This window comes from Hyalella azteca, unplaced genomic scaffold (genome assembly GCF_000764305.2).
Source record: "Hyalella azteca isolate HAZT.00-mixed unplaced genomic scaffold, Hazt_2.0.2 contig13159, whole genome shotgun sequence".
Taxonomy (NCBI): domain Eukaryota; kingdom Metazoa; phylum Arthropoda; class Malacostraca; order Amphipoda; family Hyalellidae; genus Hyalella; species Hyalella azteca.
In genome coordinates, this window is record NW_025943090.1 from 138,712 (window position 1) to 158,468 (window position 19,757).

General features: G+C 36.1%; 1 protein-coding gene across 1 annotated transcript; it reads right to left on the reverse strand.

The window, feature by feature from the left end:
* Nucleotides 1-2,650: 2,650 nt before the first annotated feature.
* Nucleotides 2,651-14,995, reverse strand: LOC108678991. The gene is made up of 6 exons (XM_018167491.2): nucleotides 14,416-14,995; nucleotides 9,538-10,202; nucleotides 6,649-6,822; nucleotides 5,683-5,817; nucleotides 4,561-4,774; nucleotides 2,651-2,943 (listed from the first exon to the last, which is right to left on the reverse strand). Exons 1-6 carry the CDS (start codon nucleotides 14,492-14,494, stop codon nucleotides 2,651-2,653), a joined length of 1,560 nt encoding a protein of 519 aa, XP_018022980.1. The 5' UTR covers nucleotides 14,495-14,995.
* Between the last annotated feature and the right edge of the window lie 4,762 nt (nucleotides 14,996-19,757).

Here is a 19,757-nt window from a genome sequence, read left to right on the forward strand (position 1 = left end):
AGCTAAATAAAAGTAAGACTTGTTACTTGTTTATAAGAAACTAACACCAGCTTAGGCTCTGGGTTAATTTGACACGAGATATTACCAGAAAATAGCAGCTGGTAATAAGCATCGAATTAGCACTTTGCCAATTCCGAATCTGACTGATTTACATATCGTGAATGCTCGATTGGATATACGCGGGCTTAACTAGGATCTCAGCATCTGCATAAATTGACTCTCACGAAATGAACTTATAATTTAGGCGTTCTTCATGCGGGATAATTTGTGTAATGCCTTCGATAGTGACAGCTTCTATTATGTCTCGTCTTACGAATGAAATTGGTATTCAAATCACCTTGCTTTCGCATAAATTATCACGTAAATTACGCCAGATTAATCCTATGGGAATATTTGAATCAGATCAAAAACTATACCTGCACAGCAAATATTGGAATCGTTTTTGCTGCATTTTTGCTACTAAGCATAATCATTATTCATATTCACGCATATAAATATTCGTTTGTTTTAGGGCTTGTGCGTTTGAGTCCTTAAGCCTTTCATTTTAAGCCTTTGATGAAAATATTTAGGAGATCTCAGACCGCGTATCCTCCATATTTTTCAAATGTGAACATTACCTGAGTCATGAATTTAATTTCAGTAGAATTATGAGGCATTGCGAACCATTAGGTTAGGGTTAGATTAAAGAAATATAATTTTAATTTTCAAAATCTTTCATTTGATTCAAAAGTCTAAAACATAAAAGTTACCTAATTTATAAAAACTGGCTTAAAATGGGACTTTTACATCAAGTGTATGTATGAACAGACGTTAATTAATAATTGATACTGATTCGAGAGGAGAAATATTAATGAAATCCAAGATAACCAGATTTTTAAATCAATGACCTTCACTAGCAACAACGGATTAAGTTGATGGTCATTAAAAAGCCTAATTTTCATCATTCTGGCTGAGTTATCAGTTTATCTACTGCATTAAGAAGAAAGGGAAACGTGCTATAACAACGACAGATTCTGCTCTTGCTCACAAATCTTTTGATCAAGTGACCGAATAATTTCCGTGCTGCTGTTCTTAATTTCGGTGCAGAAATCTTTTATAGCAAATTTTATATAAATTCTTTGTTCTTCTATTGCTCATAACATTGAAGTTTTGATTTTTGACAAATGAAAAATGAAATTTCGACATTTATAGATTATATGGAGTTTGGAGTTGTATGAAAACAGATACACAAGGTAAAGCAATTGTAATTGAATGTCTTGAATGTGGATTTGAAGGAGTATTAGATGAATATTTCGTCTCGTACAAGAATCCTGTTTTCAAAAACAAAGATCAGTCTTTACTAATAAAATTCTACATGCGTGAAATACTACTCTCAAATTATATAACGGTTTTTCATGGTTTTAAAACCATGATTTTTTACAGGTATTAAAACCATGAAACCCCGTTATATAATTTAATAATCAGGAAATACAGTATAGGCTCTTTTGGCTATAAATGGATTGAGTACAGTATAATAAATGACGAGACTGCATGGCAAATTACGTTAGGACGTTTTGAAAAATTCGTTGACACGGTGAAATATCTGGCGGAAAACACCGTTTGCTCCTCCACGAATGCCCTTTTGATGACACTTTTAAATTCACATCCTGACGCATCAGAATTTCCAGGAAATTCCTGATGAAAATTGTGACATTCACATGTGTTATTGACGAGTGCACAGCACTAACAAAGAGAAATTAACAGTATACACTGTACAGAAAGCAAGCTTCCTGTATGCAGTTTATTGCAGCTTCCCACAAATCATTGTACAAATAGCGCTCAATCACGGACAACATTTGTTATAGTGCAAATGCGCATAAAAAATTCCCGATGAGTAGTTTATTAAGGAGTTTTTTTCTTGTTTTTTTTTTTTGCAATGAGATGTGAACGTTATTGAAAAATAGTGAGTAAATAGGTAACTTGGTCCGAGCAAAAAATATGAATGACCGACACTATATAAAATATAGACCGACAATATATATGAATGACCGACTCACAGCACCTGCATTCGATTTGATCGTTAGATTTAGCCAGGATTAAGCGAGAGAAGCAAGGAGAAATAAGTTGAGTTATAAATCCGAAACGTGGGTATTTACTCAATGACCACTCCCTAACTTAGTAGTATTATTTATCATCGCGCTCTTAATAGATACATTCACATTTGTACAAAAATTTTTACAGCAAACTGACTCCACTGAATACGTAACTCGAAAAAAATATTTTTTCACAACGATTTTCTGGTCATGCACAGTAACTTGCTGACTTATCGTAAAATCTAATTGTTTCCTTGTTGACGCCGAGACGTTTTATTCAACGCTAATTAAGTTAAAAAAATAAATATTTACACAAAATTTAATATATTGACGGCCGAATAATAAAGATTTTAATGTTAAATTTATTCAGTCCTTCAATATGATTGTTGATTGTTCGGTTAATTCTATTATTAAGAAGTGCCAACACTTTGAATACCTCTCTCGTCTATCCCACCAATGATAATATTGAATTGGCTGGTATTTTCACTGAAGTACTCAGCACCAGGTTTACCCGGAGCCCCAACTTCAATGTTAATGGTAAGCCGATATCTCCATGAAGGATTGCATTGCGTTTAATGTCACGTTGAAGTCGCGGTGTCCTCAACGTGTGTTGGATTATTCTTTCCAAGGCGGCGATCACCTCCTGATCCGTAAATAGATGTTCTTTCTGCAGTAAAATCTTTACGCCGACAATAGTTGCACCGCTCCAGGTTTTTGCCTTTGAATTTCAAATGCTGGAACCCGAAACAAAATTCGAGGAAGTGTTGGAGCATCAGCGGCAGAGCTGTCAAGGCCAGCACGAGGAAGCGACAGGTGTACAGCGGAGCCGCGACATCGATGTCTCGAGGATGCAGCGCAGCGATTTTGCTGCCTGGAAGTATAATGTGTTCACAATTTATCGAAATGAAAGCGTATGATTCTGGGAGAAGATACCCATAAACTTTGATACATGACATATTTGGCTCTAATGAGAATGATCTATCGGGTACTATTGGAATATAATTGATTGAATAAATTTAGTTTTAAGTTTTAGATTTTATCGATTGTCATTTTCATACCAGCAATAATGCGAAAAGTAAGTGTACAGTTCATCGATGTCTGGTGGAATTTTGGACACGTTAAAAAATGAATCACAGTGAGCACTTCGTGTGAACTGTGGTGTGAGTTAAACTGTGCGTTGTTTGAGCTTAGTTGATTGTAACAGTGTCTTCTTTGGCTATAAAAGTTGTCATTTATTCAGAAAAAAATTTCAGTCATCACCAACTTACCGTTTTACCCCTATATTCTTTAATATAAATATATAATTTTTCACATGCGGTTGCATGAAATAATTTACAGATATTGATTTTTTAGGCGAATGCTAAACCTGGTTTTAATCGAAATAAATTATTTGTACTTTTTGCCAACATTTTTATCTATAGAGAAAGCATCGTCAAATCGCCGGTTTGCAATTTTTAGACCATTTGTCGCCTCACATTGAGTTGTGAATATCAAACGACGAGGCAGAAAATGTTAACCGTTGCTTCTGGTCCTGCACAGCGTAATTACCGGTAGCTCTTCTTTACGGATTTTTGATTTTTTTTTTCAAAGACCTCAAATGAGTGCAAAACTCGATCAAAGTGTACCATGACAGCAATTCAAGTTTCAAGCTGACATCAAAGTTTGACTTAACTTAAGAATTTCATGGCTAGAAAAACATGCGAACGTTCATTTTGAACGTATAAGCAACACGCAATGCTGCAATACGTGGACAGAATCTTTATGAATTTATTTTTTGTCCTCGAAACCTTTTAAAACTTCGCAAAATTTTAGTGGGCATTCTTTTCGAACTTATAGCGCATGTATGATCTAAAATTTGTGCCAGTTAATCGATTCTGAGGAGTGAATATGTGTTAAAAATTGTAGGTTTATTTCAATATGTCGTATTATGACAAGTTTGCGGGACAGCAGGAATGGTTTTACAAATAGGAAACAGTTTGAATTTTTTACTGTGTATTTATGAGTTCCGATAATTATTATTCTTTATTGGGCCTATGCCTGTGTAACAGCAAAGTACTGCCTTACTTCAATCGTCTTATTCTTTGGATACCGTGATTTATTTTCACAAGAATTTCATCAATAGATAGATCACGTCCTCTCACTATCAACAGGTGAGACCTGTAAAACGCTATGTTTATTTGGATCTCCTATGTTATATAGTATATCATGCGCAGTCGCAATTATTAATGTTAACAGTTAACAACAACATTGGCCTAGTTCATTATAAGAAATTTATCATATTTTGCTTGTGCGCGACTAGAAATACTTATTTATACTCATTTCGCGCGCTTCTCACAGGTCAAACTTACACTTCATACTAGTCAGATCTATATTGCCACGGCTAAAATTGCTCAAATTTGCTTCAATGCGTGAGAAGTCGACAAGTTTCAGTTAACCTTCACATAATAATACTTTAAAAGTAAATGCTTTTGTCACAGTTCACGCCCACCTGCAGTGATATAGACAGAGATACCATCAGCCAGCGTGTTGTCTGCGTCGCATGTGTAGTTGCCTGAGTCGGAGGGTCGGGCGTCGGCGATGGTGAGACGCGACATGACGCGAGGCTCCGTTTCCATGTGAACGACCACCCCACCGCGCTCCTGGTCGTAGTTGATCATGCGCGAGTTGTGGTACCAGAAAATGTACAACGGTGCCACGCGACTCTGGAATTCAAGAAAATAATCATTTTATTTAGTTATTCATGAAAATTTCGAGTGTCAGGTCTCCGTTGGTAATAATGCGCGAGTTGTGGTACCAGAAAATGCACAACGGCACCACGCGACTCTGGAATTCAAGAAAAATAAGCAATTTCTTCAGTTATTTATGAAAATTTCGAGTGTCAGGTACCCGTTCATAAAGCGCGATTTGTGGTACCAGAAAATGTACAATGGCACCGCGCGACTCTGTAGATCACAAAACTATGGATTTTCTGTAGATATATGTAGTTTCTTATCAATAACGCTGGTCTAAACTAGAAGTTTTCGTGCAGTTTTGGCAAGAACCCAAATTATTTGGAGCCGTATGAGCAATAGTAATGAATTAGAGTTCGAAGTCTGTTGAGTCAGCAATGTTTGTTATAAAGAAAGAGACTCGAGGCTTTAGATAACAAATACAATCAAACACCGAGAATTTCAAGGACTAAAAAAATCTAGTGTTGACCAGCGTCTCACAAGAACTGACAAAAATTTACCAGCCTACACAAGAAAAAACCTCTCTGTACATTCATGGTGACTTCATATTTATCTTCAAATTTGTCATTTCTCTCAATTTTTAAGACACACTGAAACATAAAAATAACGTTTAAGTCATCTAATATTGAAATTCTGTTTCGGGCAATTTGTTCCTTGTTTCTGATGTTTACCTTTATTTGCAAACGGTGATGTGTAGGAAAGTTTAGTCTGACATCGAAAAACTTCTGTCAGTATTCCATTTTAATGCAATGAATAAGTGTAAGCCGTACATGAGTTAAAAGCTAACACTTACTTAAACACTGGTATTTGTTATATTAGTTCGAGAATGTTTGCATATATTTAATTAACACTAAATGCCTTTTGCGTGTAGAATTACTGACCTGCTCTACGTAACAAGTAAGTGAGATGGTAGTGCCAGAGTCGACATGGTACTCTCCGTTGCCTGGTATCACGGCCTTAGGTTCCACCACCGTCAAGTGCACCAGGTGTGATACCAGACCACCTCCACTCATGAGCTGTAGTACCATGTATTAGAACATTCAATTAGTAATTAAATTTAGTACAAGCATAGTATATGTATTTAATACATTAATATACATAGGTATATATGTGTTTAAGTATTTAATATAGGTATAGTATAAGTATTTAATCTAGAATAATTAAATTTAGTATCTGAATCCTAAGTTTTTCCTTTAATCTTAGCTGCACCGTAGAGCGCAAAAGTAGAAAATTTAACACAACCTTAAATCTTTGCAGCGCTTTCTGTATGGCATTGCTTTTGCACAGAAATTAAAAAAAGTAAATGACATTTTTAGCATGTTGACTGCAAGGACTATTAAAGTTTTTTTGCAATTTGTATAGTTAGGAAAATAAAACGTATATGTTCCTTTTATTTATATAGGTGGGTATATATTTTTTAGTTTAAACGGCCAAGGGTGAACGCGTCGTTAGATAGTTGCCATAGTAACGAAACATTTTACAGTCAAAAGTGGCTTTAATCTAAGAAAGTTAGGAACTAATTTGGGGTTGAATATTTTGGTACGAGTAAATGATATACATAAAAAGGCAAACCACATCTAGGCCTCGTCATTAACATCGAAAAACGAGTGAACCTTGAAACAGGTAATAAAGATATTCCATAAGATATTCATTGAGACTTTACAATAAATAATAAATAGATCAGCAAGATGAATTTACTTGTGCATATAATAGTGACTGTTATTATAATAGCAGCAGCACAAATAATAGTGACTATAGGCAGCAGCACAAGTGATAGTGACTGTTAATAGGTGCTAACTGCTGAATGAATTCCTCGATCGTGAATCCCTTGACCAATAAAGACAGACCTGGCATTCGTATGTTCCAGCATCTTGCAGCTTCACGTATTTGATGACCAGCGTCCACTCAGTGCTTCCCTCAGGGTGATGAACGTCGTAGCGCTGTTCTTTAGTGTACGTAACTGTTCCTGACGTCAGAATGTGCCAGTCTCTTCGCCGCACCCACGAGACTTGAGGTATAAACTGAAGGCCAGAGGCGCACAGATTATAATTACAGAAACCATGGCAACCTGAGAGGAATCTAGATCACTTATCATCTGTGATGGAAAGTAGATTAAATTACTACATTTATATATTATACGTATAAATGTAGGGATTATTCGAGCTTGCATACTGAATCACATTTGTGTGTTGAATTGAGTGATGCCAGTCATTCGACCAGAGCAAGCTTTTAATTATTGTATATTGTGGGGAAAAATTGTACATTGTACTCTTGCAAACCCAAGGAAAAGTTAAACACAGACTAATATATCAATCATTGAAGCCAGACATTATCGATTCTCTGTTGTTTTATTCATTGCGATTATTTTACTTCCCAGATGAATTTCAAAAAACAATTTTCAGTATATATAGCGAGTTTGGAATGAAATCTGCACAAATTAATAGAACGTTGATCGTAACATGATGCACGAAAATTGCAAAAATTACAATTTTAATTGAATGACCTCATTTGGAACCGATTTCAGAGTCCTGTCTTAACTTCAGATTGTGCAAAGTGCTCTTGGTCAAACACTGAATAGAGTATCCGGATTTTCAAGTTTAATTACATGGATTTGAGCGATATGACGATATGCTAATCCATCGGTTGAAAACTTCGTTGTTTATTCCGATAGTATGAACCACTTATTATTCACAATGCAGTCACATAAATTATGGTTTTGTCGAACCTAAGCTGAAAGTGGCCAATTCGATGTACATTTATCTACTCAATTCAGATGAGGATTCATCAAGGAGAATACACTGGAGAATGAATCAAGGAGCCGGTATGAGATTCATCAAGGTTAATACACTGTTAGAAAAGTTACCGTTAACGGTATTACCGGCGTTTCAGTGCACCGGTCGGCACGCAAAAAGAAACACCGTGTCGCCGTTTTTATTCTAATTTAACACTAGAAATCCGTAAAACATCTGATAAAAATGGCGAAACAGTTTATTTCACGGGGAGACCGGCCACTAGAACGCCAAGGGACCGATTTTTCACAGTTTTTTTAACAGTGTAAAAGTGTTTGTTTGGCGGTTAAATGCCATTATATGCTTCCTCGTCTTCAATGAACCAAAAAACAGCGCGTGTTTTATGGGTCATTAGCATTAGCATTCTAGCTTGATTTGCACGTGGCCCGGACATCGTTTTAGTGGTTTTTAACATCGTGATGTATTTTAGTTATGGTTCGTTGCAGACATTAAAATTGAGTTAACGTATTAATATGTTACTTCGACTGCTTTCCGAATAGCTAGATCCTCGATGTAATCTGGATCGTGACCTGGTCGTGTGTTAGGATTGTGAAGTGTTCTTGCCTTTGCCTAATGTTGATTTCAACAGTGTTTATGAGTGTCGATTAATTTTGCATTAGCTTGATCTTGACATGAGCCGAGTGTCGAAGAATGACGTATTTTTAGTAAATCTTCATCGCGATCAGCCTGTAGTTTGGCGTGTGATGTATTTTTGTATTATCTTTATCATCCCTTAGGCAGCAGCTCGGTATTTTACACATCTCGATCATGCCAGGCTACGGATCTGTCTGCGATGCATTTCAGTATTATTCGGATCGCGGCCTGAACAGCAGCCCGGTGATTGATTGGTTGTTACACTTGGCGAGCTTGCATACTGAATTAGTATGCATAGGTCAGCCGACTCCATCAGCAGAGTTGTTTCTGGTACGAATTGTTCGCTATGAATAGCAATATTGGTAAAATTGACGTGGAAAATGGCAGGTTCACATATACATCGAAGTGCAGGTCACTGTTTTAGTGCAAGGATAACGGGGTGGGCTGAAGCTTCGTGTCGTGAACGGATTGATCGATTGAACACGATTAGTGCCCTTGTTCATACCCCAGTATTAATTATATGTAGAGCGTGTCGATAGAACTTTGTAATTTACGAAATTCCATTAGCGACAAAACAGAAACGACACTAAATGGATGCGACAATATTGACCATGGATTTTATTCTCTTAAGTCAAAGAGGCATTTTTACTGAGTTTATTCAATAAATTCTGAACAATTTATGTTCAATGCACTGACGTTAGTCACTCAGCACTTCATCGATCCATGCGCTGTTAAATATTAAACATACCTGGCTTGACAAGGCTTACTATTTTATGAAAATACAATGAAAGTGTATGTATATATACATATAGTGTTACACAGCGAAACACTGCAGATGAAATTCACTGTTCGTATGAAGGTAAAAAGTGTTGTATGTTTCGTTATATCAATGTTGGCATTAGAAATAAAGTGGCTTCAATGGAGTTTTTTCATATAACGGAATAATATCGTTCCATATTAGCAAGATATTGCAAGTTGCATATAATTCAAAATTATGCAGACGGAGATCGCAATGACACCGTAGGGCTCTGTGTTTCATTCAGCCTGTATTCGATCATTTATGGTTCAGCATTTATTCGATCGATTTCTTTATGGTTCAGCGTGATTTATGGTTCAGCATTTATTCGATTCGATTTCAGCATTTATTCGATCAAGTCGATCATTTATGGTCTTCGATAGGTGTTCACCAATGTTACCTGTACATTGCATTCAGCGGTATAGATTGCATTGCATTTGCCCATCGTCAATGAGTTATACCATCCAATGGAGGTGAGTAAACCTTGTATCCTACTCACCCTCTGTCACCGAAATATTTCTATCGGCAAGATTGGGTAAAGAATATATTGTTCTTACTTTCCTGTCGCTGGAATGTTTGGTCCTGCAAGGCAAAAATACGGACTGTCCGAGCTGTGCAGTCACGTTGCTGATGAAACTATTGTTGAAAAATACGGCTGGCAGCGCCGTGGTCGTGGTCATGCCACGAAGGTGAGGAGGGAGAGAAGGGATTATTTTTGACGGCATCAAATACTCTATTGAAGGAGTTGTTGTTTTTACGGAGACTTCGGCGTTGGTAATGGCTGCTTCAGCTACGGGTAAAGCCTTAGGCGTAGGAGCTTTGTGATGATCCTCTCCATTCTGCTTCATGTCAAAATCAAGAAATAATCCATGGGTTCTGTGAAATTTTTTACCCTTACTTTTATCTCGCTTGAATCTCTTTGCTTTGCGCCATGACTGCGGGCGCTGCGATCGGATAGGAAAAATATTTAAATTTCCTGTGACAGCAACTGCAGTAGAAACTTGCGTCGTGCTCGGTAGCCTCTGGAGACCCGTCGAAATGAACTTGCCCAGCTTTGGCAAACTCGTCACAATTTCCTTGTCGAGGGCACTTATCCCGTGCGCATCTGAACTTTTTAGCTCTTCAAGGTGATATGTGGAGATGGAAGCTGCCATGTCAGCAGATTGAGGATCACGTGGAGCGTGAGGTGCCGGTCTCAAGGCAACGTTGGCGTTTCCGGCAACTGCAACACAAAACAAACCAGCGTCACAGTTTCGGTGCAAGAAAGCCAAGCAACATGCGCATCCTTGCGGCAAATAGTATCAGGTTCGGGAACAATTTAGCAGCCGGGGAGCCGTCCTCGCTTCACAAAGTTCATAGTTTAAGCATTTTTGCTCCTTGGCTGATGAAACGAAAAAGCGAAAGAACAGTTTATTTCTCGGCCATCGTACATGATGACAGACTCGAACTAGGAATTCGGAACGTGAACAATTTAATATTCTCAAACCTGGTTAACTTGATTCGAAAAAACTTTGAAATGACTTAATAATTGAGGAGAAAACTCTGGCTGCCAGTAAATTAGTAAATTTGTTTTGGGAGGTTCGTGATTGGCCAGTCTAAAAATGAGAGCAATTGTTCTAAAATGAACTAAATTACCACGTGAAAATCATGAAGCCTTGTACTGAGTTCCCTATTACGTAATACCGCAGTCAGAAGCGATAAATTATTCTCGCTTTCCGCACGTGTTTTTCACAAATATTTGTGTTTGCATTAAAAATCTAAGCTTCTTTTTATTTCGGGTCCATGAGCAAACATCGAGCTAAGTGAAATGTTTTTACAAATATAGCACCCTAAATAATTAGCACACTACACTTGAATAATTACTTTATACGACATTTCTCAGATAGGCTGCCAATACTTGAATTTAAAATCTTGGCATGATTTCGGGCAGATTTTCAGAGCAGATTTCGTAAAAATATCACTTATGAATTTATTGCTCTTTCAACTAATTAATGAGTTCTTATTGAATGTATTATTTTTTACGTATTTACTGACCTTTATTCTTTAAATAATAGGAGGGGAGGAGATTTTTATTTATAATGAGCTATTTACGATTGAGAACGAGAAGATGCGCTTGAATATAAAAGCCGAGATATATTCTCGCTATTGGTCGAACTCTAATACGTTTATTTTTAGTCGTATATTAACGAATGCATCTTTGGGAATGAGTGTAGAAGCATCAACCTGAAATAAAACCTTACGTGTAAGCCCATATAAATGCAACTATAAATAGAACTCAAAAATCTTGCGAAGTTGAGCACCAATCTCGGCTGTTTGATTAGCATAAATGGGCTGCCTCGAATTTCAAAGAGCCACTAATATTTACCTTGTAAACCGCGACTCACTTGAAAGGTTTTATTACGAAGCTTTGAGTACATAAATTACAGTTACGTTGCGTTGAATGCATGAAATACGCCTACGGTATTCTGAACAGGTAGTTTACGGCTACCAGGCTCTGAATAATTTAAACAGAGATTTGAAATTAGTAAATAAGGTTTTGATTCAATCAATGCGCAAAAATAGCATCAAATAAGCTTGTATTCGCACCTGGCATTTTCATACCCTATAACACGTTTGAAAATTTCTTGATGACTTGAGCGCCACTCTAGAATAGATAGATGACTTTGGACTAATAGTTGAGTACCATTTCAAGTTGTTCCAGAGCACATAGATGAGAAGTCGTGCTAAAATAATTACAAATTAACCTACTGTTTCAATTTAAACTTGATATCCACGCAGATAGCAACTGTTTGAGCTGCGAGATATTTAGTAAAAAAAAAAAAAAAACAAAGTCAACCCGTTATCGGAATGTCAAGCAGTTACTATTTACTTTCAATTGCAGCTTTATGGCATGCGGGGAAAATTCATGACCAAGTTCATGAAGCGTGATATTGTTGCGCGAAGTTCAATTATGACAGCAGAAATATCCTTGCTTCAGAAAACGTTTGTAAGGTCGATCCAAATGAATATTTCTACATTGTCTTATGAAATCAATTTGATGAAAAAACACCGAATGACTGGGATGAATTAAGACAATGCATCAAACATCCAATCGCGTTCGTGAAAAAATTATGTTATGTTCATCAAATTAATGTCATGTTGAATGAAAGTCGAGTTTGGGTGAGCGATAGAGTCGTGAATGTACAATATTCAGTATCAAAATATTAATTTAGTGATCTTCGACTACTATATCAGGCCATGAATTTAATATTGAAGTAAAGCAAATTAGTTGCGATTTCAAATGCAGGGAGAGTGAAAATTAATAACTGTGGGCTTACGTTCCAGAGAGCAATCAATACATAATCGCTGGAAAATTTATCAATAATAATAAACCGTTTTATCCCACATTGACATAAATATTTCCATAATGCGATATTTAGAAGAATTTCAGTCACGATTTAATTGTATAACTTGATTTTAAATTTAAAACTCGCTAAGTTTGATATTTTGTGTCGTGTAATTACCAATTTGAATTATGAATACTAACTGAGACTGCAAATTCAAAATTCGCAGTCTCCTAATTACATACATTCATTTTCTTGATGAATTGTGACCTCACTTTATTCGAATTTTCAGTCTCACAATACGATTTTTTCTCCTTTCATAGTTTATTGATGCAGGAAGTCATGCGACTACTTTTTCGCGAGGTTTCGAGAGAATTTAAAAGAAATTCCTGGACAAGGACGAGAATTAATCGGCACTTTGTGATGCAGGCGATAAATATTTAACTCTCAATGAGAGGAAAATTGTAGGAGAGCTTTTATATATAAGCAAAAATGAATTTAAAAATAAACGTTTTTCCCTCCTCCAATATAAATAGGAGATTGAAATTTTTGTAGAAGTGCTCTAGCCTTGTATGAATATAATTTATAAGTGCATGTCTACATTTAATGTTAATTTGCTCATAAACCGTCATAAACTTGACCATTGGTCTGGTTGACCAATTTCACTGGTGAAGGAGGCAGTGCTGTTCAATTTAGTGAAACGAAGATGTTAAATTAGATTACTTGTAACATATAAATTGAAAGAGGATTGGTGAAGCTGAGAAAGTGTGCTTTATGAATTGAATAAACGTAATCGAGCGTTTCGATGAAATAATAGTTCTGCCACTTTTTTGACTCAATTACAGAAAAATGTACCATTCAAAAAGCAAAATAATTATATTTATGGTTAATTTCATGCCGTTTCGAAGATTTCATTTAGGATGTTGCTAACAAGCGTTGATGATTTTCAATCCTGGAGATAAGAATTTTGCTTGGATTGAATTGTTCCCCGTTGAAAAGATTCGACATAGGATATTGCCCACCTGCGTTCATGAAGCGTGAAGATGTGAATTTATATATATAAAATATATATATAAAATAAAATAAAAAATTAAAAAATAAAATATAATTTATATTATAAATGTATGCGATTTTTAGAAGAATTTCAGTTATGATTTAATTGTATAACTTGATTTTAAATTCAAAACTCGCTCAGTTTGATATTTTGTGACGTGTAATTACCAATTTGAACTATGAATATTAACTGAGACTGCGAATTCAAAATTCGCAGTCTCCCAATTACATACATTCATTCTCCTAATAATTTGTGACCTCACTTTATTCGAATATTCAGTTTATTTTACTTTATTTAGTATTGTTCATTAATTGTACTTTATTCGAATTCACTATACGATTTTTTCTCCTTTCATAGTTTATTGATGCAGGAAGTCATGCGACTACTTTTTCGCGAGGCTTCGAGAGAATTTAAAAGAAATTCCTGGACAATGACGAGAATTAATCGGCACTTTGTGATGCAGGCGATAAATATTTAACTCGCAATGAGAGGAAAGTGGTAGGAGAGCTTTTATATATAAGCAAAAATAAATTAAAAAATAAACGTTTTCCCTCCTCCAATATAAATAGGAGATTGAAATTTTTGTAGAAGTGCTCTAGCCTTGTATGAATATAATTTATAAGTGCATTTCTACATTTAATGTTAATTTGCTCATAAACCGTCATAAACTTGACCATTGGTCTGGTTGACCAATTTCACTGGTGAAGGAGGTCAATTTCGTGAAACGAAGATGTTAAATTAGTTTATCTGTAACATAAAATTTTAAAGAGGATTGGTGAAGCTGAGAAAGTGTGCTTTATGAATTAAATAAACGTAATCGAGCGTTTCGATGAAATAATAGTTCTGCCATTTTTTCGACTCAATTACAGAAAAATGTACCATTCAAAAAACAAAATAATTATAGTTGTGGTTAATTTCGTGCGGTTCCAAAGATATAATTTAGAATGTTTCACTACCGGTTTTTCCGTTTTTTTCCGGTTTTTCACTACCGGAGATAAGAATTTTGCTTGGATTGAATTGTTCCCCGTTGAAAAGATTCGACATAGGATATTGCCCACCTGCGTTCATGAAGCGTGAAGATGTGAACTGAACCCCACAGAGCAGCGGTAGAAGTATCAATGTCCAGATGGCCCTCATCTCTGTAAGTGCCAGTGCTGAGTGGGCCCTTAAATTCACCCGCGAGAAAGTGCACGGAGTTGGCCAATATACACGCAAATTGGCGCGCCTGTAATCCAATGAGACTCTTCAGTCCGCCAAACAATCGCTGCTTCTTGCGTTGCCTCGATGCAAACGCTCACTCGCGACTGTCGGGCCAAATTGAACGTGCGCCTTTTTGACCTGAAGTTTATTTCAGTGCACTTATGTGTGGTTTCTGTATAAACTTTCAGAGATATACTCGACGCATTAACATCAGTTGAAGCAACAATTTCACGGTGTGCAAAGAAACACAGGTCATTCAAATTTAAATGTAACGGAGGTCTGTAGCCTTCCTCCGTAGACGCTAATCTCAGGACGGCTCAGTATAAGTTTCAACCTCGAAGAAAGGTGAGCTCTAAGAAAACGAGGAGGTTCGATAATTTTATAGCAAGTTCGATTCATTGGATGTTATGCTGAAGTAACAACGTTGCTATTATAGATTAAATCTGCACAATAAAAATTGTTGAATTAAAACAAACATGAAGCTCTCACGTGGTAATATTAAATAAATGTCTGATACAATAATGGAATAAATCAGTATACAAGACTTTACAATAATGGCTATTAAAGTTTTAACTAAGAGTAATATACAGGACTCTCAGAGCGCCAGACCTCCAACGCTAGCCGAAGTCACATAAATAGGACGGCCGGGAGATCCAGCGTTCAGTGGCTACTACCCTCGTAGTTTTTGCTAAACTAACGTAAATGAAATATATTATGTCAGATGAAGTAAACGGTAGCTTCATAGGAAGAATTTCTAGTGGTTCGCCCCTGCAACTCACAACCAGCGCAAGAAAAGATTGAATTCGACAATGAAAAACATCGAAAAATTACCCAAGTCAGTCTTGCTTTTTTTGAGGAAAAAATTTTTTTCCGCTTCCAAATTGGCTTGCAGGTTAAAAATTACAATACTGAACAATAGATTTTCCAATTACCTACTATTTATCCTGCTATGTTTAGAAATTCAGACTAATATTTTGAAGAAAAATAGCGTTCAGCAATCTTTCTTTTATTTAACGTGTAAATAAAGTGTTAATTACAAAAGAATACTCAGATTTTGCCCCAGCCAGGCAAGAATATGAAAAATGTGAAAGCGAGTGATATCATCCAGCATTTCTTATAGCTATCATCTGTATTAATTGGTCTGTTAAAATTGTTTACAAGCCACCCGTGAAAAATAGATGCAGTAGACGAGAGTTAAATCGGTCCTTGTTTTCTTCTTATTTCAAAATATCCAGCAGTTGTAAGTCCCATCACCATTGGTAGTACCTCAGCCGTGCTAATGTTCAGGGGCCATACTTTCAAAAAAAGTTAAGAGATCGTAAGTTCATCTGCCAATCATCGACGGTATTTGAAGCAAAATCCACCTATCATAGACAAGAAAACAGAGCGTAAGTACTTACGTTCACTTAGCGAGTTTTGAAAGTATGGCCCCATAAGCTGCGCGGGTCATCACAACCTGCACTTAGTGTCACTGTCTTCCCCGCAACGACTGCCGCTAATCGAAAGCTGCCGAAAATCTAGGATAGTATCTTCCTGGACAGAAGAAAGAACGAACTAGGAGAACCAAGTACGCACGAACAAAATAATTTATTTGTTTAGATAAATGCGGTATATATAGCATCAATATGAACTTCAGCAACACACATAAAATTTCTCTATTAAAATGGGAATGTACCAAAAGTATATAATTTATTATTGAGAACTTAACATTAGCAGGCTTTGGAGTATAATTTTCATTTCAAATATCCTTGATTTATATGAATGAATTTTCTGATATCTCCTAGAAATTGTACATTAAAAATTAAAGGAGACTTTTCATTGTTTACGTTATAATGACAGTGTAATTCATGTTAACGATGGTTGTCCAAAAACATGTATTCCAAACAAATTAATAGATGTATTCAAAAAATTTAGAACTTCAGATCATTATCAGGATCTTGAAGTTACAAATGAAACTAACCAGCATTTGGTTGTTAAATACTAGTAGCAATAACCGCAGACTACAACAAGGTACTACGTTTAACTAGAAAACGTACCAAGAGCTTAATTAAGTTCCATCCAAACATTTGATCATTATTTTTTTTTTCACTGGATTATGCCACCCCTACGCTCGGATATTGGGTTTTTGTAATTCTCGAATGATGAGAATATAATTGTTATCGATTATTCGTCTGTACCTTCAGGCATTTTTTTAGGATGCCGACTTTTTTGTGGCATTAGACACAAAATTTCAGGGAATGATAAAGCGAAAATGGTAGCGTAAAAAACGATCTAGATGATATAGTTGATGTCATGGAAACTTCACCAGGTTCCTGGCAAAAAAATTCCCTCACTCGGAGTAGATCTCGCACTCTAGTTCAAAGAAACATTCGCGACTTCAGAGAAAACGACGGAACTGTCGAACACTTTGTCCAATTACATGATTATATCCTTTGTGCCTTGCTATCGACGTCGCTCTTGAACAAAAGACGAATATCCATGGCATTGAGTGGACTTCAGCCACTCCATTTGTTACTTAATGAGAGATCGTCGAGCTTCCAGGGAATGACTGGAATTGTCGTAATGCCCAGTGATCCCGGGTGCTCGCAGATATATATTGCAAATTTTAAACATTGAAAAGGACAAGTTTTGCAATTAATCTACTTTTAAATCTCGAGATTCTGCCGCCTACATGTGAACTTTAATTTTACAGAACCAATTTTAAATGTATTTGTATTTCAAACCCTGCTTAATCGGTACAATGAAAACTTCATTTCACAAATTTAGAAAAATCGGCATTTAAAATGCCTCTTTATCCTACGCGTTTTGAGGTAGAAATATTCACAATACAACTATCTACAATTTATTAAGTCTCATTTCAGACTCAGGTGAAACATCATGAAGAAATTTCTACATTGGTTTCCCTGCGTTAATTTCCTTAGGGTCCATATCAGTGATTTTGAATCTAAAAAAAATTTTACCAAATATTTTGAATGCATTGATAAAGATTGAATTCAGCTCGAGGTAACCCCTAGCACTTGATGAAGCATCAAAATCCGGAGACGAAGAATAATGGCGTCACCGCTTCACTGTTCATATAAAAGACGCGGTGAAAAAAAGTGTCGTCGCTAATATACATATCACCTAGACTTGATCCCAGACTCTACCAATTTCCCAGTCTCCCAATTTTCCACCATTGGCTTTTGACTGTTAAACCTTCCAGCCTCTTCGAATTATGATTTATAACTACGCGATTCGCAGGCAGTAGTTTCTTTATTAGGATAGGGCATAATTTTCCAATAAAAAATAGGCAAGAGTTTGACAAAAACAGAAGAAAGTCCAAGTAATCTTCGTATCAATGTTTCAATCTTTCACATATATGGCAGGTTGATTTTGTTCCCTTCGGCCGCGAAAATTCTAAATTAGAACATAGATGTAGCGCGGTACCAAAATTGGCCCAAAATGAAAACCCTAGATTAATAAATTTTCTGAATAACCACCGTCGCTGAATTCTGTACAGCAATACAGCTAGCTTGCGACCTCAGTCTGTGCGTACAGCAATTAGGGCGGTTGCGTGCAAATGACTTACGTGGCTCACGGCAACTGATTACTGCACAATTCTGTGGCTTTTTTTTCTCCGGAATTTTATTAATTTTCTCAAAATTATCATATATTTTATTAAGGCTAACCTTTTGAGGGCGACTGCTACAAATAAATGGGAACAAATTATATGAATAAAAAATGTATTTCATTTTCATTCTAAATATATTAGGAAAATTATATGTACAGTAGTGTCATGGCATCAAATAAATTCAGAGAAAAATCTTTATTTTACTTCCGTGTAATAACATTACTTCTGGGTAGAGTTGCGAAACCTTCACGCGGCAAATTTGTCATGAGGGATTTGAAGGCAAGACACCAGTTCACTTTTCCACGAACTTTACAACTTGGAATTCCACCTCGACGCATTCTTCGCAAGCTTGAGTGTTATGGAGACTTTTATCTAAATCTTGGCGGTGATCAGCCAGAAGCTGAAGTGAGGGTTTTGCGGAGAAGTAACATCTGCTCCGCAACTCTAAAGTTTCTCACACCGCCCTCAAATGCATGAAAAAACATTGAAGCTCTAGCTTGTTCCTCTAGTTTGTTTCATCGTCAAAGTAAAACGAGCTTGCGGAGCTCATTTTTGTTTTTTAACGAGAAAAGACCGGCTGCCCGGAGAGAAAATTCTTGAAGTTTGCAGATACAGTTAACAGGAGCCGTGAAGAATTCGTCTTTGGAGACAGGCTTTCCTTCCAGTAAACTTGTATTGTTGAGTTGTTGACCTTGCATAACAAAGACATTATTTTTAGCAAGTATTTTTATTGCAAAAAAAAACGCACAAAAATAGCGTGAAGTTGATGCTATTTCGAGAAGTATTACAGGCAACGACATTACCTTGAATCATATAAGATGTACGATAGATAAAATTATGAGAAATAAAATGTTTTTCTAATATAATGGGGCTAACAGTTGCACTGATCTCCGGCTTGCGTTTTAAGATTTAGCCATCTGGATGAAATATGATATTTCAGTTCTACAAATTATTGAATGAGATTTAATGTTTGCACAGGGAATATTGTAAGATCATTTAAATTTATTCAGAATATCCGTAAATCTGACTTGACTGGCAAATGAATGAAAGCTTTAATTTGATAACGATAAGTGTGTTTACTTGGTTATTGTTCAAATGATGTTTGGAGGTTTAAGTAACAGTCACATATGATGAAGGATCAACATTGAACAGAGTGGGCATGGATGAAGTAACTTTTATTCCAAAATTTCGTTAGCTAAGTTTCTACACTAAAAATCGTAACCTAGTTCCTAATCTATGACTCAGCACTTACTTGGACCCTGTGGTAATTATCATTGCTTCCTTATCAGAACGCTCGAAGAGATTTGGACGACTAGCCAAGATCAATGGATTAGAAGAGCTAAGGTTCTAGAATGGCTTCCGTCTTATGAAGACATGGAATTTGTTCTAGAGTACTAAAGTTTTGTTTAAAATGGAAAAAACTCAAAGACCACTTAAATCTTTTTTTTGTACAAAAAAAAACAAAGATAAGATGTGCAGTGTAACCAGATTTACACTATACGTACATCTAGAGTTAACAAATTCTATAAACCCAGTAATTGTTGAGCAGTGTGACTATTTAGAAACCAACAGCCAATTAGTTTACGAAAA